The 25,740-nt window shown below is 36.3% G+C and overlaps 1 protein-coding gene and 1 long non-coding RNA gene across 5 annotated transcripts in view; one reads left to right on the top strand and one right to left on the bottom strand.

Moving 5' to 3' along the window:
- NT5C3A (5'-nucleotidase, cytosolic IIIA) overlaps window positions 1–25,467 on the bottom strand; it is a 40,884-nt gene extending 15,417 nt beyond the window's left edge. The window contains exons 1-2 of one of the 4 annotated variants that reach the window (XM_027102249.1): window positions 25,261–25,467; window positions 177–231 (exon numbers count right to left, since the gene is read on the bottom strand). In XM_027102249.1, the coding sequence (XP_026958050.1) occupies window positions 177–212 (36 nt within the window). In that variant the 5' untranslated portion in view covers window positions 213–231; window positions 25,261–25,467. Of the gene's footprint in view, window positions 1–176; window positions 232–4,394; window positions 4,690–25,260 lie in introns of those variants that run through there. The other 3 variants (XM_027102251.1, XM_027102250.1, XM_027102252.1) reach the window with 3 other exon arrangements.
- On the top strand, window positions 1,126–20,687 carry LOC113618254 (uncharacterized). Its single transcript, XR_003431944.1, has 3 exons — window positions 1,126–1,162; window positions 2,567–2,637; window positions 19,691–20,687. It is a non-coding gene; the product is annotated as an uncharacterized LOC113618254 (long non-coding RNA).
- Window positions 25,468–25,740: the final 273 nt, after the last annotated feature.

Below are 25,740 nucleotides of genomic sequence, written 5' to 3'. Positions count from 1 at the left end.
GAATTCCAAAGAAATTCAATTCAACAAACATTCGAAGTTCTACTGTGTGTCTAACATTGGGAAGAAAGATCTGTATACAGTTACAGTCCCATAATTAATTATCTGGTTAGAGACAGAGGTAAAAGTGGTGAAGGTTCACCATTAATAAATGGAACTGGAAATATTCAAATACCCACCATTTTCACATGTACAGCAGAATCTTGATTAGGCATTTCTCGGTTATCCAATCTTCTGGATTTTCCCAGGTGATGTCACAGTGAAAGAGAGAGAAAAAAAGTACAAGTGACATACATACATTTTAGTCTCTTTCTTTATGTTAATGACATACCCGGAAGGTGCTTTTGGTTTGACTGAAATACCGAGTTACTGAAGGCATTTTTTTTTTTCTTTCCTAAGAAGCTCAGCAAAGATTTTACTCTATCTCACAAAGTTTTGGGTTAAAATTGTGTATGGAGAAGTTGCAGCTCTCCTATAAGAATTTATATGGTGTTAATAAGATTTGAATAGAATTAAAGTGAAGTGTATATTTGCAAGAAAATGCTTTATTGCAAGAACACTTTATCAACATCTCTACATGTAAGGGTGAAGTTTGTGGGAAAATTATGCATTATTATTACTGAATAAGAATGTAAGGAGAAGCATAATCCACACAAGTCAAATTTATTCTTCAATTTTCTCATTTTAAAATCTTTAATTTTGTGAAATGATGTGACTAAGATCTGACTTGTGTTTGAATCTAGCATAGTGTCTGGCACAAAATAGGTATGTAATTGAATGATCATTTAAGGGTTTTGGGTGAAATTTATATGCATCTATTTGTTAAACCAAAAGTTTTAAAAATACCCTATCATTATACTAAGTTTCATTTTTGCAGTATAAATCTTAGGGAAAATTATTTATTTTTGTTCCTCAATGACTTGACTTTTTTTTTTTTTTTTTTTTTGCGGTACGCGGGCCTCTCCCTGTTGTGGCCTCTCCCGCTGCGGAGCACAGGCTCCGGACGCGCAGGTTCAGCGGCCATGGCTCACGGGCCTAGCCGCTCCGCGGCATGTGGGATCTTCCCGGACTAGGGCACGAACCCGTGTCCCCTGCATCGGCAGGCGGACTCTCAACCACTGCGCCACCAGGGAAGCCCAATGACTTTACTTTTACTTTATTCCAGGTAAGCAAAATTTTATAATAAAAGTACTGTTTAAAAAGGGTAAGTTAGTTGAGAGGGAAAAACTGACTTTTTCTTAAACTCTAGTAATAGAAGTTGAACATTAGATTTGTGTTCTTTATAATTAAAATGTGTGTAGCAGACATAAAAAAAAATTCTCAAATTCTAAAATCCATCCCCCCTTCCACTTAAATTACATATATAAAATTGGGAAATATCTTACTTAAAAAAGTATTTCCCACCCCTCTCAGAAAGGCTGTTAGTTAAGTTGATGATCTTATAACTGATGGTATCTTAGATTTGAATAAACAGTATTTCCAAATAGTAAGATACCTCCATTTTTTCACATCTGAAAAATACTGTCATCAAAACTGCCTGGCAAGTCTGTTTCTTCATTTATAGAATCCAAAGAGTAAAATATTAAATGCTTATGGCTTTTCTTCAATATTTAATATCTGAAAAGGATTTCTAGATTTCTCAGAAGGCACTATTTAAATAAAACCATTTTATTAGCTTGAAAAAAAGGAAGGAGGATGTGAAAAAGTACAGTGGAGTTTACAAAAATATCACATACTCTGAAACACTTGAAAAGCTCGAAGGAAAACAATTCAAGTGGTGAAGAATACGTTTTAATATCTGGGAATCTAAAGTCTTTTGTTACACATAGCCAAGTAGCCCAATTCCTCTCCACTCTCTGCCCCCAAGTATGGCTCTTTGTGGAGCATTCATTCATGTTTAGTAGAAAAGGAAAGAAGAAGGAAAAAAAAAAAAGCCAGTGTTAGTAGGTAAAGGAGTTAATTATCTTTCTCATGGTCTCTTCATTATTTTATTTATACAAAAGAAAACAAAGAGTGATCAGAAATCTGCTAATGGCCAACTTTAGGACGTTATTTTTAATAAGTAAACCTAATAGTTTACTAGATACTCTGCAAATTTCAATGACGATATTTCATTCTTCCTAATCCTCACTGGCAATCTGACCAGAATTTATCCTTACTCAAAGATAATCTCACATGAAGTGACACTGCAGTCCTAATAGAAAAATCACTATCATTATAGAAGTGTAAAGACTAAGGTATAAATGTCAGCATTCTGGCGCTATTCTAAGGAAGACATTGAAAATTAGGGCAGGATATTTTTAAACCAATAGGCTTGTAAACCTATACTTGGTATATAAACTTCTGGCTTACTTTGCCAGCAGTCATCTGTTGCAGATGCTTCAAGAGAAAAGTTGCTGAAAAAAACACATCAAGTGTAGAAGACATGTTCAAAAATAGAAAATATTACCCTTGAACTATGAACTCTCTACTAAGAAAGTTCTGAAGTTTTAAGTATTTGGAACCTTTATATGTGGACTGGAAAATGTGGAAACTGGAAAATAATTACTTTGTGTTCTTTCACTGTGAGGTTAAGGTCTCTACTGTAACAGTGTTCATTACAAGGAACATGTAGGACCAAGCTAAAGACTGAAGCAAGAGGTAAGAAGAACTTCACTTGCATAGCACAAACTTGATAACTGATTTTAGCTATCGTGGTATTTCATTGAGATGATTCTCTTTACACCTTGAAGTTATTTACAAATCAAAATGACTGAAAATTTCTATATCTACATGAAAAAAATTTACTTGCCTTTATACAAGTTTTAAAGTATCTATTTGAATGCAAATTGAATACTTTTAAAGGCCCACTTGACTGTCTTATGGGAAAGTGAAAAAAGATTAAATTCATTGATATTCTTAGCTTAAAAAGTTGTGATTCTGCTTTAAGCTTGATACTTTTAGAAACATTTAAATTACACAATAAATTAAGGCAATTTTGAATGGTAAACTGTATACTACTTACGTAAGAAAAGGTATGCATTACTACAGTATGGACAGTGTATCAGCAACAGTCCTAAATATCTTACTGCACATCTTCAGCAACATATATTACTTGTCCTAAGCTTGGCTTTTTAATAATGACACTTTTTTAGGGTGATTAGCACATGGAAAATCAAACTATAAGTTCCTCATTTGTATAACATTATAAAATCAATTTCTTGGGGGCATTTAAAGAATTCTCCCTAATTAGATTTTCAAGGCAGCAGTGAAAAAAAAATACACAAACTGGAAAATGAAACTTTCTCTTGATACAGAGAGAAAACAAAAATGAAACTGAATAGCAAAAGGTGGGATGGTAAGAGAAGGTGGTAGAAGAAAAGAAAATAGATTTCAAAGGCCAGTTATTTAAAAATTGGCAATTTATACCAATTTTCTTAAATAGTAAAATGTGGCTTCTCAGTCAGAATTTTGTAGATACTTATGAAAATACACAATTTCAAAGCTTAGAATTTATTCATCTATCCTCCCCATCTCCACTAACGTAATAGCTAATAGTGTTTTTCAAGGTGAGTAAACCAAGGCACATAGAAAGTAGGTAATTTATACTGATCACCCTTAGAGTACTCTGAGTTCCTCTGTCCTTGAATATGTCCTAGAACAGCACAGGTAGTAAGCAGCATCCCAAGATGCAGGGCTTGGATATAGGCTGCCAATAAAAACCAAGTAAACTACTTTACGAAATGGTCTGCTGCATTAGCTAACTATAAAAAATAAAGTAAATTCAAGTATTTAAATCTAAGTTAACTACAACATTCTAGGCTATTATGGTGATATATATGTTTGAATCTTAATTTTCAATACACAATGTGTTATAATCCTTACAGACAGTAATCCAGTTTTTATTAATTTATAAAACATACCAGTATAAACCCATTCCAAGATATCCTGGATAAGGCTTATGGGCACAAAATAAAAATTAATTATCTTTATTATTAGCCATAATAAATAGTTCCTAACCCTAGCTACACAAAGCATGTGGCTATCAGCAAAACTGAGTCACACAACTAATGAACAACAAAATTGGATCTTTTTTCCCCTTGAAAAGAGATTTCTGAGGGTACTTTGCTTTTCTTTAACATGTATGTGTGAAACAATAAGCTCTTTTTTTTAAACAATAAGCTCTTAAAATTAGATCCTACAAATTATAATTTCTGAGACTCACGACACTGCAAAGTTTTACATATTCATATCTTTGCAAACTATAAAGAAGTTTTACATTATACAGGATCATTCTGTTTTTATTTCCTTAATTTGGATGCTTAAATGCTTAAAATTTCAAAAGATACAGAATCAAATAAGAATCAGATAAAGTTAAACAAGAGAAACTCATTTTTACACGAACTGTACACACTTACCCTGAAGGTAACCGGACAAGCTACCGCAGCAAAAGAAAATTCTTCCTGTCTGAGGAGTACTAATATAGAACAAGGTGCAGCTGAGGGCGTTTCCAAAAGCCTTGGCTAATAAGCTCTATGCAAAAACAGTCTTGTGACGCATCACTACACAGTGCTTTATTATGCTCTGGGTGACAGGCTTGCTAGCTCTGAGTTAGTCACCAGTCAGTCTACAGAACATGATCAAATAAAATAATGTGGCAGTTAAGAGAACGTAAATCTGTACTAGTAGAGCACTGCCAACTTGCTCTGCAAAGAAAAAAGGAACCTCAACAGTAACACTTTGAAACACTCTCTTCCTCATGTGTTTTTTGGCTATCAGCGTACTTGTAGTATGTGTACTTTTCTGTATGAATATTATATTTCAATACAAAGTGAAAAAGAGTAGGTCGTGGTTGCCAGGGGCTGGAGGAGGGGAGAGCGGGGAGCTATTGCTCAACGTGTACAGAGTTTCAGTCTGGAAGATAAAAAGAGTTCTGGAGATGGATGGTGCTGGTGGTTTCACAACTATGTCAATGTACTTAATGCCATCGAACTGTACACTCAAAAACAGTTAAAGCGGTAAACTTTGTTATGTATGTTTCACAGTTTTAAAAAGATTAGTTCATTTAAGACATGTGAAAAAAACATGATGCATAAAAGTGTGGTCAGTAAGATGTTAACAGTCTTTATTGCAGGGCAGTGGGATTTAAAGTGACTTTTATGTTTTTCTTCATATTTTCCTACACTGTAAATTTCAACAAGACCATGCATAGATCTACTAAAAAATCTGAACACAATGAAAACTAATTTTTATGGTTAAAAAAATTGAAAACAGTTCCCTTCCTGCTGGAAATGAAAGCAAACTGTTGTGAAGAAAAATATTTTTAACCTTTAAAGAAAAATCAGTCTTGTTTTCAACCTGAGTAGTAGGATTAAATATGCTAATACCATGTGGCAGGTCCTGATACATAAGTTATGCTACGGGCTCTGGGAAGCTTTATCATGTTTATACATGTTTCTAAACATGGCTATGCTACACTTACGTAAATAAATTTTTATATCAGCCTTCTCTCTTCTACGCTCAAGAGAAATCAAACCCACAGAACATTTCAGTAATCAAACTTTGTGAAGTGGCATTCTCTATTACAAACAACACAAAAAATTTTAAAATAGCTTTTAAAAAAGGCCACAAACAAATTAACCAAACTTGGTATCCTACCAAATGTTAAAAATTGGCATTGCTATCTTAATAAGATGAGAAGATTGCCAACATAACATTTCTCTTAGAGGAAAATCTTTTATATTCTAGTAATGGAGGCTCAAGGGCAACCAGGTGATCCATTTTGAAAACACCTCTGTATTATGCATGAATGTGACGACTTAACTGTCCTTTAATATATTAATATGGTTAGCAATGATAAGAATTTTAAAGATATCTCTTTGAAACATGACTCCAGATAAATCATCTTCAACAAAAACAACAAAGAATGCTGGAGTTAGAGTTCCATAACCTTTTTGGAGGGGTATTTAGAAATACTACTAAAAGCTTTAGAAATATACATTCCCTTTGGCACACCAATTTTATGTCCTAAGGAAATAAGACAGTACACAAAGATTTAGTTGCAAGGGTGTATATTGCAGGGTTGCTTTATAATACTGGGAAACTGTAAACAGCCTAAATGCCCAGTATCTAAATGTTTATTAATACTGGAGAGGTGAATAAATTGGGGTAAACACATAAAAAATGATACAGTTCTCAAACATGATTATTCTAAATAGCTAAAATTTACTGTATGCTTACTGTGTGCCAGATACTTTTAAGCACTTGACATACCTCATCTCATTTCATCTCATCTTCATAACCCTAGAAGGTTTGTGCTGTTATTATCCTCATTTTAAAGGTGAATAAATTAAGGCTTGTAGCTGGCAAGTGGCAGAAATGGATTCAAATTCAGGTCTCTGTGACTTCAGAATCCATGCCTATAAATCACTATACAGAGCTTCCCTGGTGGCGCAGTGGTTGAGAGTCTGCCTGCTGATGCAGGGGACACGGGTTAGTGCCCCGGTCTGGGAAGATCCCACATGCCGTGGAGCGGCTGGGCCCGTGAGCCATGGCCGCTGACCCTGCGCGTCCGGAGCCTGTGCTCCGCAGCGGGAGAGGCCACAACAGTGAGAGGCCCACGTACCGCAAAAAAAAAAAAAAAAGCACTATACAGTACTGCTCTGTGAGATTAATATTTACATAAATACTGAGACATACATGATCTACTATTGAGTGAAAAGAGTTATGAGAGTATCTATAGCAAGAGTCCAATTTTGGGGGAGAAATCTTTATATAAGCACAGGAAAGTCTAAAGTAGAATACATAAGACAGTGTCAGTAATGGGATTAAGGGGCCACTTTTATTTTCTGAGCTTCATAAAATAAATGAGTTCCTTGGGGAAAAAATGGCTTGTTAAAAATGATATAGTAGTAGAACCGATCATGTCCATAATCGGAAAAGAAAGTTTAAGAAAAAAATCAGAACCAGTCAACATCATACGGATGGATTATTTTAAACAATATTTCTAAAGTAGAGACAGAAGCAAGGAATTCAGCCAGTTTACCCTAAAAACAAAACAAAATACTTTACAGCATGAAAACCAAGATGGCTAGTTTCTTATCAAGAGGGATGTCTTGGTCTCTAAGGGATAGATGACTTTGGCTTTGATAGTGCTCTGTCCAGCTACTCTAAGGAGAGTGGAGAAGAGAGGAAATATGAGCATTGTTTCCTGACCACATACAGGGGACTTCTTCGGCCTTTCAATTCCATCTAGTAGGTGGGTATATGTGGTGGGGGTGGGATTGTGTGTCTCATGGGGTGTCCCTCTATGTTTAAAAAAACGCGCATACCTTAATTTAAAAATAATGTATTACTAAAAAGTGCTAATGATCACCTGAGCCTCCAGCAAGTCAAAATCTTTTTGCAATAGTAACATTAAAGAACACTGATTACAGACCACCATAACAAATATGATAGCAATGAAAAAGCTTGAACTATTGCGGGAATTACCAAAATGTGACAAAGAGACGTGAAGTGAGCAAATGCTGTAGGAAAAATGGTCCCGATAGGCTTGCTTGATGCATGTTTGCCACAAACCTTCGATTTGTAAAAAAATGCAATATCTGCAAAGTGCAATAAAACGAGGTATGCCTGTGTAATCTAATCAGTAAAACCTTAAGAGAAAGATAATACTTCCCCCTTCATTATAGGTAAGGAATCTAATGTCTGGGAGAAGTCACTTGTTACTTACATACATGAGCTGGAAGACTTTTTTTCTTACTTGATCAGCAATATTATAAACATAACACTTACATGAGAGGGCTAAAGATGTGTATGATAAGAGTAATGTTTTGAAACTGTGCCACAGAAAAGGAACAAGGACACAAGTACTGAATGAAAGATGATGAATTTTGTTTCAAATAGCTCTAGGATCCTCTTTTTTTTTTTTTTTTGAGAGGAGACATAAAGGATCCAGGAATAAAAGAAGTCATAAAGGCCGTCTCTTTAGCAGCACAGTGGACTTTCATCTCTGGACACAATGACTGGGCCTTGTTGCCTTGGAGTTTCTTTATTTACTGTCATAGAAACAAAAATTACTCATATCACTCCTGATGCAAACTCTAAACCTGAAATTGATATGCCAAGAGCAAAGAATCATACAGGACTCAAATATTTGGCAGATTTTTCTCCCCTTATAACACTGAAACTGCCTGTCTTTATCAACGGAGAAAGGGATACTCATTTGTACTTCAGAGTAACTTGTTAAAACTTTTAGATACCGTCAATTTTCAATTAACTTGAAAAGCTAAAAATGATCACTTCATATTTTGCCATCAAAAAAGTTTCTCAAAATTTTGAAATAATGAAAAAACAAAAAAGTCCACAGAAAATCTATCAGTTTAAATCTTAATAACTTGTTAATTGATTTTGCCTTTAATCTTTGGGCAGGGAGTAAAGGGAATAAAGGTATTATATTAATTGTTATATATGAAAAAAATCATTTCATAATCCCACATAACACCTGTGGTATGTAGTTATTTCTCAATAATCCAATCTATGATTTAACTACTAACTCACAGTTAATTTACCATAATCCAATTACCATTTCTCTGTGGAATGTATTTTTAAACTTCATTCTGAACTTGCTTGACACTCTAGGAAGTTATTCCAAACCAAACAATAAAGTCATAAAAGGAAGACAATTCAGTAGGAGGTGAGATGTAATACTCTCTATAAGGACTCTTGCCAAATTTGTTCCTGCTAATTGTTGCACGATGTAAATAGAAAGACCATTTTTTTAATCATACAAAACACCTGTCTAGGCATTTGACTTCTCTCAAAACTTCTCGGAAAAAGACAACAGTCAACTAACTTTAAAAGTGTGACTGTTCAAAATAAAATTGAAACAAGGTGATATAAATGTTTATATGAATACGGTTTAAAATGTTTAAGGAGCAAAAACAGAGATGAAAACAATTAATTATTATATGTTGGGGAAATGAACAGCAAGTAAAGATTTTCTCATAAGTTTTTCTCTCATTTAAAATAATTCCAAAGACTTATCCTATTAGGTGACTGTTAGCAAAGTTGATTGCTGCATTTATGAATTTACACACATATATATAAACTGAGGAAAACCTATGGTTCTAATCTCAATACATTTCTTAAAAACTCTATGCAGGGCTTCCCTGGTGGTGCAGTGGTTAGGAATCTGCCTGCCAATGCAGGGGACACAGGTTCAAGCCCTGGTCTGGGAGGATCCCGCATGCCTTGGAGCAACTAAGCCCACATGCCACAACCGCTGAGCCTGTGCTCTAGAGCCGGAGCTCTGCAACGAGAGAGGCCACAGCAGTGGAAGGCCCATGGGCACTGCAACAAAGAGTAGTCCCTGCTTGCCCAAAGACCCAATGCAGCCAAAAATAAATAAAATAAATGTATATATTTAAAAAAATACATCTTTGTTGATATGTATACATTAAAAAAAACTAGGCAAAAATCTAGGATTGAATAACTTAATTTTCAGAAACTCAAATGAAGTTCTTGAACACAGTCTATATCTTTTTACTTTCTTATTTAAAAAGTAATAAATTCTGTAAACTCCTTTAGAGGAAATGACATTTGTGTTGCAATAAGTCAGTCAAGTTCAAGAAAATCTGATGTAAGACAGTACCATAAATGAAGGAAGTCTTTCCTAACTCTCAAATGTACTATGTTCTGATCTTTCAAGATGCTTAGCACTGAAATTATTGTTCCTGTTTTATTATATCTGGATTTCTGTGCCTGAAATGCAACAAGAAGAAAAACTTTTGTTTTAATTCTGGACTCCTTCCACATCATAAAGTTGGCATTCTATATGTTGAAAAGAAACAGTATTGTTTAGGATTGCTATTTTGATATGGGTATAATAAAAATGGTAAAAAAGTTTTATGTTATTAGTGGCTTTTATTACTGATGTGTTATATCCAGTATATCTAAAAGGAGAGTACAAAGAGAACGTACTATCCCTTCTTCTTGCTATGTTAAATAAACTCATTTAAAAAGTAATAAGGTAAGAAAACAATGAAGAAAATTACTGAGATTCAAGTTCATAAACTAATAACTTGTAGCAAAGAATTATTTGAAATTATATGGATGATAATCAGCAGTTGATAACTTGAGTTTTTAAAGTATATAAGTAGAAGAAAACACAAAATATAACCCTTTCAAAACCTCTCTGAATATTAATAAACTCAACATAGTAAACCAAAGTAATTAATTTAATCTTAGAAAAGTTTTGATAACATATAGTACATTCTATAATGGAATGTGTGACACAGAAACCAAATTTATGGTTACCAAAGGGGAAAGGGCTTGGGGGGGAGGAGTAAATTAGAAGTTTGGGATCAGCAAACTACTACATATAAAATAAACGAGGTCCTACTGTATAGCACAGGGAACTATATTCAATATCTTGTAATAAACTATAATGGAAAAGAATCTGAAAAAGAATATCTTTATCTATCTATCCATAAATAAATATATCTGAATCACTGTGCTGTACACAAGAAACTAACACAACATTGTAAATCAATTATACTTCAATAAACCAAACCAAAACCAACAATGGAATGTGTGCTCATTAGAACAGAACTCATAAAAATAAGTTTATTAGAAAATGACCTTCAAAAAGCTTTGTGGTCAGGTTTTGTACTTGTGAGCTCTTTCAAACTTTAACAGCTCCCATGCTAGATAAACTATAACACATAAAAAGAAGTTAACTACCCAATGCCATTTATGAACTAACTAGTACAAAACCCTGAAACAAATGTCTCTCAGAAAGAGACAAAAAGAGAAAAGATACCTAATTTCACTTATGAATACACATAACAAAAGTTTTAAATAATAAACCAGTGACAGGGTGGGATAGGAAGGGTGGGAGGGAGATGCAAGAGGGAGGAGATATGGGGATATATGTATATGTATAGCTGATCCACTTTGTTATAAAGCAGAAAAAAACAACAACAACCCAGTAACAAACTAAATTCAATAGTATAATAATCATCTGACATGACTGAATCAAATATATTCCAAAGATCAAGTAATAGTTATCAAAGAGAAATGATAGGATCACAGGTGATTGTATTTTCTTCTTCATACTCTTTGGTACTTTCTCAATTTTCTATAATGAATAATATCTTATACCTAGAAGAAAACAAAGATTATTTTTTAAAAGTTACATGTCCCAAAATAAAAGAAAGTGAAAGTGTGTATAATGCTACTACATCTTTAGAAGAAATGAACATGGCATATATTAAGTAATATTTATGAAGGTAAAATGAAAATTATCTGTTGGAGCAAAATCATAATGCCTTCCTATTTTTTTCTGTAGTTAGCCTTCCTCATTCTATGGCTGGGAGGGTAAACTAGTGAGTAAGTTATACAAACTATTTAATGCTATATTCTCCTCCTACTCCGGCTATCGAATGAAGTCATAATGTATAAATGAGTCATGTGCAAATCAAGGTTAGTAAAACATTCTAAAGAATTAGTCATTGGCTTAATGAGCCATTTAAAGGTTTGAAAAGGAGGGTCAATTTAGACTACTCAAAAATGGAAGTGAAACAAAAAAACTTGGAAAAATATATTTCTAACATACTCTCATGGCTGAAAGTCATTTTATAAAAGCCCTTGCAAATCAAGAAAAAGAACTCAGATGGTTCAGAAAAGAAGAAAATAAGTGACCAAGTTTTTAAAAAGTTCAACTTCAAAAGTAATAGAAATATTAATACTTTTTTAAAAAGCTATCATTTGGCAAAGATCAGGAAAAAAAAAGATATCTACTCCCAGGAAAATACAGAATTAGGTACTTAAATATACTGTTGGTGAAAATATAAATTGGTACAACCTTTTCAGAGGGTAACCTCTGGCAGCACATTCAAAAGGCTTTGATCAAGCAATTCCATTTAAACAATCATGGACACGCACAGATGCTACAAGAATGTTCACTGATCCATTATTTATCATAACAGAAAGTGAAAAGCAATCTAAATGTTCACCAATGAAGAACTTGCTAAATAATTAATGATATCCGTATATGATATAATAGCAAAGACAATATAGTCATTAAGTATAAGTTTATTATTAAGAAATAAATTAACAAGTTAAACATTGTTTTAACAAGTTAAAAACAATGTTATAGTATGGTCTCATTTTGGGAAAAATGATACTTAATAGTTATACGTACAGAAGGAGAAAGGAGTACATTTACTAAAATATGGGGTTTTTTAGGTGGTGAAAATTGCAGATTACTTTTTTTTGCTTATCTAGATTTTCTAATTTTATATCAGCATATACTATACCAGAAATAAAAAGAGAAAGAATCAAAGGGAAAATTAAGTTTAAGATAGGTAAATAATTAAAAATGGAGAAATTCCTTGTAAAAAGCTGGATCTTAATTCAGGTACTCATGAGTCCTTAATCATCAAAACTCCCCTAAAGCTAAATCAAATGATTGGAAATCCACACCTGTGGACCCCGTGAGTTAATTTTGAAATATATAATGAATCACATGATCTGTGCTTGTTCTAAGTATACTAGAGGGGACTCAAAAGTGAGTCAAACAGATACAGCTTTATCCTTTACAATAACTCATGTTTCTCATACAATTTTAGTGAAATTAAATCTCAGTAATTGTAAATGATATATGCCAAGCCTCCAAGTGTGCTACCCAGGTCAGCTGAACCATCTACAATTATGACAGCAGGCATGCAGGGATTGGGCTGGGTACTGTTTTCTAGAGTGCTAGGTACTCAGGTTAAAAACTGTTGCTCAGAATTTGGCATAATGCTGGACATTTCTCATTCTCTTTTTAACTTTAAGAAAGATATATGATAAAACTAGTCATTCAGTTTTTATCTCCAAATCTGAGGTCTCAAATGGAATACTGTTTAGAGATCATTTTTAAATGTATTACTTAAAATGAATAATATACTATATGAGAACATCATGTCTAAAATAAAGTTGGGAAAAGAATAGCTTTGTTTATTATATACACTGAATGTATATAATTTCTTTTTTAATCTTAATAACCCAGGTGGATATTAGAATAGTATACTGTTGGAATTCTCCCAAAGTGTAATTATTTAAAACAAGTGAAATGAAAAATAAAAACACAAAAACAGAACATATTCTAATATGATACCCTGAAGGAAACAGGGGGCAGGAGAGTTTTTAGGTGAATCTTCTCCACTCTAGAGAACTGGAAACTAAGGCTTACAAAAGTGAAATTTGTCCAGGGCTAAACCATTAGAATGTGGCAGTGCTGAGATCTGAACCAAGGATTTACCAACTACTAAACTCAAACATCTATTACACGACCCCATTCCCTTACAAGATTGTCTAGTGGTCAGATCACAGATTAACATAACTTGTTAAAGAAAGAAAATACTGTGTATCTTTACTAGATAAACCACAATATTTATATTATGCAGAGAAAAACAGAACAATAATTATGGATCAGTAGATATCGAGTTCCTTCTCCTGCCAAAACTAGGAACACATGACAATATCATGCATGGTACACAGTTGTGCACAAAAGACAAAATAGAATAAATTATTTAATTAGCTTAGAAAGACAAAATTTTTAAATATCAGCAACACAACACCTTACTAAAGAAGTAATTCTCATTCCCAACTGGAAGCATGCTTTACTCAAAAGCTTCAGAGAGAGCTATAATCAGACTGAATGCTGGCTCTGCTATTTATTAGCTAAGTTCCTAAGCAAGTTGATAGAAAATTACAATAACTACCAGCTGTACTGTGTTTTAATGATTAAATTAGGTAAGCATGCAGGGCACACTTGGACATAAGTAGATACCTCAATGTTTTAGTTCCTTTTCCCTGGTTACAAGATAACAAGGCAGTGCCAAATTAACCCAAATGCAAATCTGTTTCTAATTGTTTTCTAGTTCTAATGCAGTGTAGCCCCCTTTTATCTTAGGGAACTTCAGTGGGTTTCTTTTTTGTAACATTTCACTATGCTTTAAAGCTAGGTTAGGTTCTCAAACTTTTCCTATCTCCCTCTATCAAAGTGTCTCATTCCCTTAGAGAATGAGAACGCGAGAACGCTAGAACGCTAATGGTGTGACTGACAGAGAAATCAAGATAAACTGACAAACTGTTCATGGGGGAAGACTGACTGTATAATAACATGATGATTTTTTTGATGGTGTATTCGGAACCCAGACTCTGAGTGGGACATTTGAGGTAAGGTAAATGAAAGGGCTGTGCCACGACAGGGCTTCAGAGGAGATACAACAGAGGCAGGAAGGATGTTGCAGGAACCCACATCATGTTAAACCTCTGACCGTCTACTTCCACCTAATTATAAGCAGGAACTTGCCAAACAAATTAAGTAACCCTCCAATCAACTGCTAAACAACTTTGTAATCTATTAGCACCTTGAAAATGAAGAACATATGTTGAAAAAAAGTAGACAAATGGCATTTACATCTATAATGGCAGAATACTGTCATACTTGGTTTAAATTTCATAGGTTAATGGTTTTTAGGAGAGGAAAAAAATTTTCTCTCTATCCTTCTAGATTCTTGCCTGAGATCCCCCGTACTAAAAAGACAGATTAACAGAAAAAAATTTCTTCATACCTACAAGAGCTCCCACGAAGATATGAGACCCAAAGACAGCCAGGCAATTGAGGCTTACATACCATACTGAGCTAAGGAGAAAGAGGTAGGAGTCTGGGGCTTTAAAGGGGAGGAAGGCAATTCACAGAAGAGGGGAAGAGCAAACGTTTGGTAAACAAATATTTGTCCTGCTATGCAGATAAGTCTCTCAGATGAAAAATGTGATCTCTGGTAATAGCTCTCTTCCTGGTACAGGACCCCTTTCTAAATTTTTAGGCAGTTCAGGAGGAGGCAAAAAGCCTTTCCTGAGTCTGCTGAGTCTTGACTGCCTTCAGCACCAAATAATCCACATGCCAAAATGGCACATTTCGGGGTGGCATATTCTGCTCCCCTTCAGGTTTAAGAAATAGATGGTAAACATAAAAGTGCATTAATAAGGAAGGTAAATAGTTTAGAAATGTAGCACCGTGCCATAGCAGAGGGAGAAGTCTGCCACCTGCTGACAGAAAAACAGGATTGTATAATTTCCCTGATGGCTGTTTTTTTAAAGGGTGAAAACCTATCAGGAAAGGTTCATGACATTAGATTTCAAATTAGTTATTACATGAAGATATAAATTACAACCTATAATTAAAAGAAGAATAAAGATTAAAATAGGATTTCAGATTCTCTGTATTTTTTTTAATATATTTATTTATTTATTTTTGGCTGTGTTGGGTCTTTGTTGCTGTGCGCAGGTTTTCTCTAGTTGCGGCGAGCGGGGGCTACTCTTCGTTGCGGTGCGTGGGCTTCTCCTTGCAGTGGCTTCCCTTGTGGCGGAGCACGGGCTCTAGGCACATGGGCTTCAGTAGTTGTGGTGCGCAGGCTCAATAGTTGTGGCGCGCAGGCTCAATAGTTGTGGCACACGGGCTTAGCTGCTCCATGGCATGTGGGATCTTCCTGGACCAGGGCTCGAACCCGTGTCCCCTAAATTGGCAGGAGGATTCTTAACCACTGCACCACCAGGGAAGTCCCTCTGTATGCTTATTAATTTAATAATAATTATTAATATTAATAATTATTAATTTAATAATTATTTTAAAAACAAGTAAAATAGGAATATATGGAAATGATTTAACATAAATTATAGGGAACATTCAAACTGCTGTGAAAAATTAAGGATAACCCAAAACACTTGGCAAAATTATAAAATCTGTGAGGGAGGGAAAGTGATTTTCCCTCTATCCTTCTAGGTTCCTGGCTGAGACTCTGCTGTAATAAAAGACAGATTGAGAAAAACAAGTTGAATAACATATACAGTATACTTCCTGTATACATGAGAGATACGCAGGAAAACTGAGTTAACTCTCAAAATGGCCCAAGCCATCGCCTTAAATACCATCTCTAGCTAAAGACAAAAGATGCTGGGCAGGGGAAAGCCAGGTTTTCAGGCAAAGCTCAGTAAATAAGGGTACGGTTGTCACGTGGAGTTAAGACCTTTAAGAGGTCTTATATAATATATATATATTCAGTTGTTGCCCTCTTTCTGACAGAGAGAGGTAGACACCCCTACAAATGGAGATTTCCCTTATAAGTGTAAATTGTTCTTATCAAAGGGTAACTTGCTTTTCAGAGTTTCTCTTGTGTCAGCTGTTTTTTTTTAAAAAATAATCAGCCTAAAATAATCCTTAATGCCACGGAGGCATATTTTGGAGTTACAAATTCTGCTCCCTTTCAAATCCTGTAGATTTCACCTCTGCAATCCTCTTTCTGTCCTCCTCTTTGAACTGCTCCCACAGCAGTCTAGAGAGCATAGTCATTCTCTTTACTTCAGGCTTATTTTAATTCCTGCTCATCCAGAGTGGCAGGTTTGCCACCCCAAGGTGTACCTCTTTGGCATAAAGATTATTTCGAGATGATTATCTCAAAGAAACAGCAGACACAAGAGAAGCTCTGAAAACAGAGTAGAAATTACCTTTTTGTAATGGAAATTTACATTTATGAAGGACATCTCCATTTGTGTGTCTCCCTTTGTACCAGGAAGAGAAGATGAGTAAAGCACAAGAAACATATTAATGGAGAATGCACTTAAATTTGTGTATCAACCCTAGGTCAGGCTTGCCATACTCCTCTTCTGTCGCAACTCTTAACAGGCTCCCACACAGTTCTTTTGTCTTTAGCTTTAGATGGTATAATTCTAAGGCATCCAGAAGTTACTCATTTTCCCCTGGTATCGCCCATGTGTACAGGTTAATGAACTTCCGTTTGTTTTTCTCTTGTTAGTTTGTCTTGTTATGGGGTCCCCAGTGGAGAATTTAGAAAGGTGGAGGGAAAATTATTTTCTCCTCCCCTATACTTCTCTCCTCCTGGTCCTAGTAATGCTAATTCAGTGTACCTCAGCTACCAGGTTATTCATACTAAAATGCATTCCAGATCTTATTTATTTTAGAAAAACAAACTCAAAGGCTCTTTAGCAAATTAATTACAAACACCTGATAATAAAGATGCTTCTACAATGTGGTCCCAACACACTTTTTATAATGTTATTTCTTTTAACTAACCAGTTTTTAAAAATATATAAAATACATGCTCATGTTCTTTCAAACAGTATGAAACGTTAAAGGATGAAAAAGTTGAAGGCTTCCTCCACAGTCTCATTCTCCCAAGTTTGACTCTCACCAGCAACAACTATAAACAGCTTCTAATATAGTTTTTCAAGAATTTCCAATAACAAGCATATACATGTATCTCTTTTGGAACCACAACTGTCTTCCAACTTGCTATTTTCCCCCTCATTTGAGCTTCTGTTTTTTTAAAATTTTATTTTATTTATTTAGTTTTTATACAGCAGGTTCTTATTAGTCATCCATTTTATACACATCAGTATATACACGTCAGTCCCAATCGCCCAATTCATCACACCACCACCACCACCCCCCAACCGCTTTCCCCCCTTGGTGTCCATACGTTTGTTCTCTACATCTGTGTCTCTATTTCTGCCCTGCAAACTGGTTCATCTGTACCATTTTTCTAGATTCCACATATATGCATTAATATACAATATTTGTTTTTCTCTGACTTCCTTCACTCGGTATGACAATCTCTAGATCAACCCATGTCTCTACAAATGACCCAATTTCGTTCCTTTTTATGGCTGAGTAATATTCCACTGTATATATGCACCACATCTTCTTTATCTATTTGTCTGTTGATGGGCATTTAGGTTGCTTCCATGACCTGGCTATTGTAAATAGTGCTGCAATGAACATTGGGGTGCATGTGTCTTTTTGAATTATGGTTTTCTCTGGGTATATGCCCAGTAGTGGGATTGCTGGGTAATATGGTAATTCTATTTTTAGTTTTTTAAGGAGTCCATACTGTTCTTCATAGTGGCTGTATCAATTTACATTCCTACCAACAGCACAAGAGGGTTCCCTTTTCTCCACTTCCTCTCCAGCATTTGTTGTTTGTAGATTTTCTGATGATGCCTGTTCTAACTGGTGCGAGGTGATACCTCATTGTAGTTTTGATTTGCATTTCTCTAATAATTAGTGATGTTGAGCAGCTTTTCATGTGCCTCTTGGCCAACTCGTTTGAGCTTTTTAAAATGTCAACTCATGCAGATTTACTTTTTTGTTTCCAAAGCTGCACAATATTTTATTATACAAATGCACCATAATTTAACCATGCACTGTTATTTATTTAACCAATGTATACCACCTCCAGAGTAAATGAAAGTGCCCATTTTTCTACATCCTCATCACTCTGCTTTCTCTTCTTCACACAGTAATTTCTGGCAGCCCCAATTTTCACTATTTGTGAGCACAAGACTTGGAAGTCTTGTGACTTGTAAAATTTGTAATTTTGCTGAAGGCAAGTATTTGAATTGTTTACTTCAATGGTTCTCAAACTTTTGCAAGCCTCAGAATCATGGGGTGGGGTAGGGTGGGGGGGGAGCTTGTTAAATGAAGAAAGTAAAAGGATCTAAGGATATGACAGCTTTTAGCCAGAAAACAAAATTCTTGAATAAATTAAAAATATTAGTATCTGGTTCAAGGGTGGCTGTCTGTCATGTAAATGAATTCACAACAAAAGGAATAAGCAAAAAAAAATTTTGTAAAGCTAAAACTTTTTCAGGAACTATTATAGCTAATATAAAAATGCCTCACTAGATAAGAGATCACACTTTTCACTGAAGTTGAAAATGTGGTTAACTTGCTGCTTGAGGATAACACACAGGAAACATGACAAATGTGCTTTGAAAAGACAAAGTCATATGCCTGGTAGAAACATTTCCATACTTCCAAATTTGGAGATTCAAGATAACCTTGGATATTTTCTTTGCCAAAGTTAAGATTTTAATGTATTTTCCTTATTTGACAATATATTTTATTCAAATTGGACTAATCATGATTGCTACCCCTCAAATACCACCACATACATCGAACATTACCCAATGTCATCTCCTGTTCCTTTGAACTCCACAAAGCCTTCTGTTGATCTCTCTCTCAAGACATTTATATTCATTCATTCTAGAAGTACTGTTAGGACTTTAGCTTTTAAGCTAGTTGTGACATATTTGGGAGATTAGCTTCTAAATCTCATTAGCATGTATGATGGCAGTGGTCATGTGCAGGAGTTGTTTAAGATCTAGATATTTCAGGTGTGAATGAATAAATTTTTACTCTTGGGGTGGACAGAAGATCAAAGCTATTCAGAATTTGTATTCTCTACTGCTGTATTACCAAATACTTGGAATAGTTGGAATGCTCTATTTTTCTACCAGCCTACTGACCACTGGTAATATTATATTATATACAGGTGTTTTCATTTGATTAAATATTGAATATTTACTGAATAGTCAATGATATGAAAAAAGAATGGGCACTGTGCTGTGGTATGGTAGACCGGTAATTACCTAATACACACCCTCCTCTTCTTCTTACTAATAGAATCTCAATTTTGTCAGAGGGTGGCAAGTTGCTCAATCAAAAAAAAAAAAAAATTCCTCATCTTCACTTACAGTTAGGATGACCGTACGATACTGTTCCCTCCAGTGACATGCAAGAAGAAAGTTTTGCTTATTAAATAAGTATTCTCCTCCCTGCCTCCTCCTTTCTGCTGCCTGGAAGATGGAGATGTTGGCCAGGACTACAACAGCCATCTTGTGACCATGAGAAAAGCCAAGGACATTTCAAAGACCTCTTCATATCCTTGTACCCTCTAATTAACACCAGCAACTGCCTATTTTTTGGACTTCTCGTTACAATAAAAAAATAAAACCTGAACTGTTTAATAAAGCCACTGATTTGGGGTCTCTGTTTCTCTTAGTCAAGTACAATTAATAAAAAAGGGTGACAAAGAACTATGCACCAATCCAGACTCTTCAAGAATATACATTACAGTAAACAATATAAGAGTACATAAATTGCTAAATTATGAGAAATCATCAGGAAATGCCACAGGAGTTCAGGGAATATGCTTCACAGAACAAATCAAGAACTCAAAACAGGTGCTAAAAGGTCATAAATTTCTGTACTGATATAAATTAGATGAAAGTTGAGTTATAGAAATATTTTAAAAGCCTATGTGATAGTGCTGATCCACTAAAGCAGCTGTTTGAATCTTGGTTCCCCCCCCTCCCTTTTCTAAATATATCTAAATATAGACTCAATAGTCGGCTTTCCACTTAGAATAGTACCCAGAAAACGTTTGATATTATCTTTAGAAGAAAGGAAGAAGTTTTTGTTAGAAGTTTATCTCCAGGAAGGAAACACACTGAAGTTTCAAAAACAGCACCAGCTATTTAAGGAATAACTCCTGATGTTCACAAGGAAGCCATAAGTACTTGAGATGTGTTTAAATTAAAAATGACAATTTTAACTGGTTGGGGAACTTCCAGTGACAGTTCCATCCCTCCTATTCCTGCTGTCCAAATAATTTCCACCCTCTTTGTTGCTCTTTAGGGAATAGTGTTGAGACTATACATTTGTTCTGGTTTTGTGCTTCCATTTTATTTCATTTGTTAGATACTTCCACCTTGGGAGAATTCCCCACCCCTAAATTTATAGAGATATAACTCTATAAATATACATAAGTTGTATTTATACAATATATACATATACATATGTCACTGTATAAATTTAAGGTATACAGCATAATGATTTTACATACATATATTGTGAAATGATTTCTGCAGTAAGTTTACTTAGCATCCATCATCTCATATAGATACAATAAGAAAGCCAAAAAAAAAAGTCTCTGTTTGTGATGAGAACTTTTAGGATTTAATCTCTTAGCAGCCTTCCTATATATCCTACAGCAGTATTAGCTATAGTCATTACGTTGTACATTATAACCCTAGTACTTATTTATCTTATAACTAAGTTTGTACCTTTAATAAAGGATATGAGAAGAACTGAATAAGATTAAACCATCTCATCTTTTTTTGTCATTAGTTTTCTATTGGAGAAAAATAAGTAATCTGCTGGTAAAAAGTAAAACCAGAATATATTCTGGTAATACAAAAGAAACAAAAAAGAAAACAGTTGATATATAAAAATTGGAAAGAGGTGCCATTTAGTAGGAGAAATTAAGTCAACTGGACAGAAGTAAAGAACAAAGTAAGTAGAGACAGTGCAGGGCTGAAAATAAGACATAATGTAAATTAAAATATGCAGAAATAAGTGGATGCTATAAATCAGTGAGTAGTACAGTCGGCCATTCATATCGGTCAGTTCCACATCAGCGATTCAACCAACAAAGGACTGAAAATATGTGGGGGAAAAAATTCCAGAAAGTTCCAAAAAGCAAAACTTGAATTTGCTGCTTACTGGCAACAATTTACATAGCACTTACATTGTATTTACAACTATTTACATACCATTTACATTGTATTAGGTATTAGAGATAATCTAGAGATGATTTAAAGTATACAGGAGGTTGTGTATAGGTTATAAGTAAATACTACAGCATTTTATAAAAGGGTCTTGAGCATCCTTGGACTTTGGTATCCAAGCGGGTCCTGGAACCAATCCCCCATGGATAGCGAGGGGCTACTATTCACTCTTAGAGAGAGGGATGTTCCTTATTCCTTTAAAAAGGCATCTGTCCACCTGTGTTCTCTATCCCCTACCTTCCTATCTCCTCTAGAACTCAGCTTGATTTTCCCTCTCCCCCTCTCTCATTTTTTTTGGCCAAGCTGTGGGGCTTGGGAGATCTTATTTCCCCAACCAGGTACTGAACCTAGACCATGGCAGCCGAGTGCTAACCACTGGACCACCAGGGAACTCCCTTCCTCCTCTCTCACTTCTTTAAGCACTCGTTTTTCACTGCCATCCTGCCTGCCAACATGGTCACGTGCCAACCATTCAGAACCAAAACCAAACCAAACGTACACTGACAGCACAAGTATTTTTGTACTCAACAATCACTTTCTGGTCTTCTTCACTCCATTGTTCTTCTAGTGGCTGTCCAACCCACAAGGCTTTCAGTTAATTTTTGATCTGTGCAGACTGACACTTCTGCCTCTGCCCCTTCTTTTGGAAACATGTCCTGTTACCCCATCTCTGAGATCTCTGTTTTCTTTACTGAACATCCACTATATGTCAGTATTCTCAAGTTTTCTTTTTTCATTTTGCTGCAAAGTTATGGGTGAGAAATTATTATCATTTCCACTATTTACTGCCAAGAGGCTAGACACTTGAGAAAGTAGTTTCTAGTCCCAGTTTATCTTCGCAACTCCAGCACTACATTTTCAGTTGCTGTTGCTAATAATAACAGGTAATGTATATACTATATATTACTATGGGCCAATATATGGCAACAAATGCTTTTCTAAGCATTTTACTTATTTTAACTATTTTATGGACATTTCTACTTGGCTAAACAGGACAAAGTGAACTTATTGTTCTACATTGTCCCTGCCTCCTCTTTCTTTCCCCCTTTCTATCTTGGCTAATAATGTAGCCAGTATCACCATTTAGCTTGTAATCCCCCCCACCCCTGTGATTAATCTCTTTATTTAATGATCATAAATAATGATAAGCTCACAAATGATAGCAATTACGTCCACTGTGTTATTTCATGTAATCTTCACAACTATCCCATGAAATAGGTAGTATTATCATCTTCCAATTAATAGATGAAGAAACAGACTCAGAGGAGTTAAATAACTTGCCCAAGATCACACAGCTTGATAAATGAGAAAGCCTACATTCAAAGCTAGGTTTGTATGAGTCCAGAGTTTGTAGTGCCACTAAGTCCTGCTGATTTTACCTCTGAAATGTTTATCCTCTGATCGCTCGTCTCCTAGTCTAGACCCTAATCATCTTTCACAATGAATACTGCCAACAACCTCCTAAATTATTTCCTTCTTTCCAGGCTCTCCGCTTTCACCCTATCTTGTCTAAGTGATCTGTATAAAATATAGTTTTGAACATGCAACTATCCTGTTTAAAAACCTTTCATGGCCCCCTATAGGCAAAGCCTTTAGAATGGCTTTACAAGATTCCTTTACAATTTGGCCTCTTTGCCCACATTCCCCATCTCTTCCTTCCAAATACACATCTGTGGCTTCCTGGTGTCACAGTAGTTAAGAATCCCCCTACCGGGCTTCCCTGGTGGTGCAGTGGTTAAGAATCCGCCTGCCAATGCAGGGGACCAGTGTTCGTGCCCCGGTCCGGGAAGATCCCACATGTCGTGGAGTGGCTAGGCCCATGAGCCACAACTACTGAGCCTGCACGTCTGGAGCCTGTGTTCCGCAATGGGAGAGGCCACGACAGTGAGAGGCCCGCGCACCGCGATGAAGAGTGGCCCCTGCTCTCTGCAACTGGAGAAAGCCCTCGCACAGAAACGAAGACCCAACACAGCCAAAAATAAATATAAAATAAATAAATTTAAGAATCCGCCTACCAATGCAGGGGACAGGGGCTCGATCCCTGGTCCAGGAAGATCCCACATGCTGCGGAGCAACTAAGCCTGTGCGCCACAACTACTGAGTCTGTGTCCTAGAGCTTGCGAGCCACAACTACTGAGCCCCCGTGCCACAACTACTGAAGCCCACCCTCCCTAGAGCCCATGCTCCGCAACAAGAGAAGCCACCACAATGAGAAGCCTGGGCACCACAACCAAGAGTAGCCCCTGCTCACCGCAACTAGAGAAAGCCCGCGCGCAGCAACGAAGATCCAACGCAGCCAAAAATAAATAAATTAAAAAACAAAAACAAATACACATCTGTATATGATGCTGTAGCCACAAGACTACTTGTCCCTATGCCTGAATTAATATAACATTATGTATATATAAAGATTGACTGATTTCTATACTACAAACAATGGGCCTTAATTATTTTCACAAAGATGGCAAACTGTTCTTATAATGGCTTCATTGTGGATTTTGTGAAAGCATTGATTTTTACCTTTACCAAGTTTCGAGGAGAAGTGATAGACTAATCCACAGTCTAAGTACATACAAGAAGGTATGGCAATGTGGGTTTTTTCCCCACATTTGTATTATACATTTTTGGTTTGGAACAAAAGGAAGCCACTAAAGTTTTCTATGCAGGACAGCAACATAAACAAAATGAAATTTTTGAGATGAAAACATTTGCTGCTATGAGTACAGAGATGGAGAAAGACTATGTAATAATAATCTAAGACTAATTTAACCCTACCGATAAACAAAACTATTGGCATATGAGATATGTGGGAATTAACATTTTTTTTTTTTTACTTTTAATTATGGAAAAATATTTCTGTATTCAACCTAGGGCCAATAGCAAACAACGGGACAAAAAGTTTCTTTGATCAATTAGAACATATGATTGGGCTAAGTATTCTAACATGAACCTAAAATGATATTATTTAGTACAGCGGTAAACTGTCAACTGACTTTTCAAAAATACTTGACCCCAGAAGTTCACGCGTGTAGTACCTCATCCGGAGTATACACGGGATTCTTCACTCCAGGAAGTATATTAGAATGCAACTCACTGAGAAAACTGTCTTGACGAGTGGGCTCTAATTAAAAAACAAAAACCTAAAAACATCCCCAACTTTGGAGAAAATATTGCTTATAATGTACCTCAAGAGGAATTCTTCAAACACTGTCTTACAATAAAATTGGAAACAAATTTCTAAAACGTTATGTAAGAGGCTTGCGGGGAAAAAATGAACACGAAGGTACATCCCGGCAGTTTGAGACAAGAAGGAATAACATTCAAATACAAAATAAACTACTTTGAACTCCAGCTGGGTTAACTGGCATTCCTTTAATTAACCACTGAGAAGTTACACCTTGTCATAATCGAACTCATCCTACCCACGATGCAAAAAAAAAAACCCTCATCAGAATGGGATTGTTGCAACAGTTTGACGCGGGATGAGGGAAGGAGAAATCTGCCCAGAAACGTCCATTTATTTCTCGATAAAACGGGTTTTTGCAGCGGGAGGCAGCTTGTTTCCGAATCACCTATTTTGCTGCCTTTTTGTTTCAAATGGAGACATAACAAAGCCCATGGGAAGCCGAGCGCCACCGTCGAAGGTCCAAACCAGGTCACCTGGCCGCGGGGTGGCCGCACGCGGGGCGAACGGCTCCCCTGTGGGCCCCTCTCATTCCAGCAGCGGTCGGCATGTGAAGGCGAGGCCGGCCGGACCACCCGCGGCCCCCTAAGCGCTCCGTAGCGACGAGCCCCCATACTCACCATCTCGATGATCTTGGTCTTCCGGCCCGTCTTTCTCTTCAAGGTGAAAATGTACTGGGCCAACACCGCCCCCGCCACGACGGCGCACACGCTGGCGCTCGCTACCGCGCCCACCCTCGCCACCGCGGATCGGTCCATGGACGGGACCTCCCGCGCCTCGCGTTCCAAGAAAAGAGGTCGCTAGGTGGCTGCGGGCCTCGGAAACGCCAGCCAGTGAAGAAGCCCCGACGCCCCGCCCTGCTTGCATGAGCCCCGCCCCCAGGAAAGCCCCACCCACGAGCGCCTAGCGGCGGGAAGCCGGAGCGAGGAGGAGGGACTAGCCTGCGTGGGCGGCGAAGGTGGGGAAGCGGATCTTCTCAGAACCTGGGTCCGAGAGACTGAGGACAGAAAAGGGGACTTGGAATTAATTCTCTCTCTCTCTCTGCTAATGAGGACCAGGCAGTGGTTCATTCCAGCCCCGCCCAGTAGAAATCTGATTCT

The sequence above is a fragment of the Aethalodelphis obliquidens genome, unplaced genomic scaffold (assembly GCF_003676395.1).
Source record: "Aethalodelphis obliquidens isolate GAN/ISIS:26980383/991018 unplaced genomic scaffold, ASM367639v1 scaffold5, whole genome shotgun sequence".
Lineage (NCBI taxonomy): Eukaryota > Metazoa > Chordata > Mammalia > Artiodactyla > Delphinidae > Aethalodelphis > Aethalodelphis obliquidens.
Note: the sequence above shows the minus strand (reverse complement) of the source record. Positions and strands in the feature narration are given on the sequence as shown.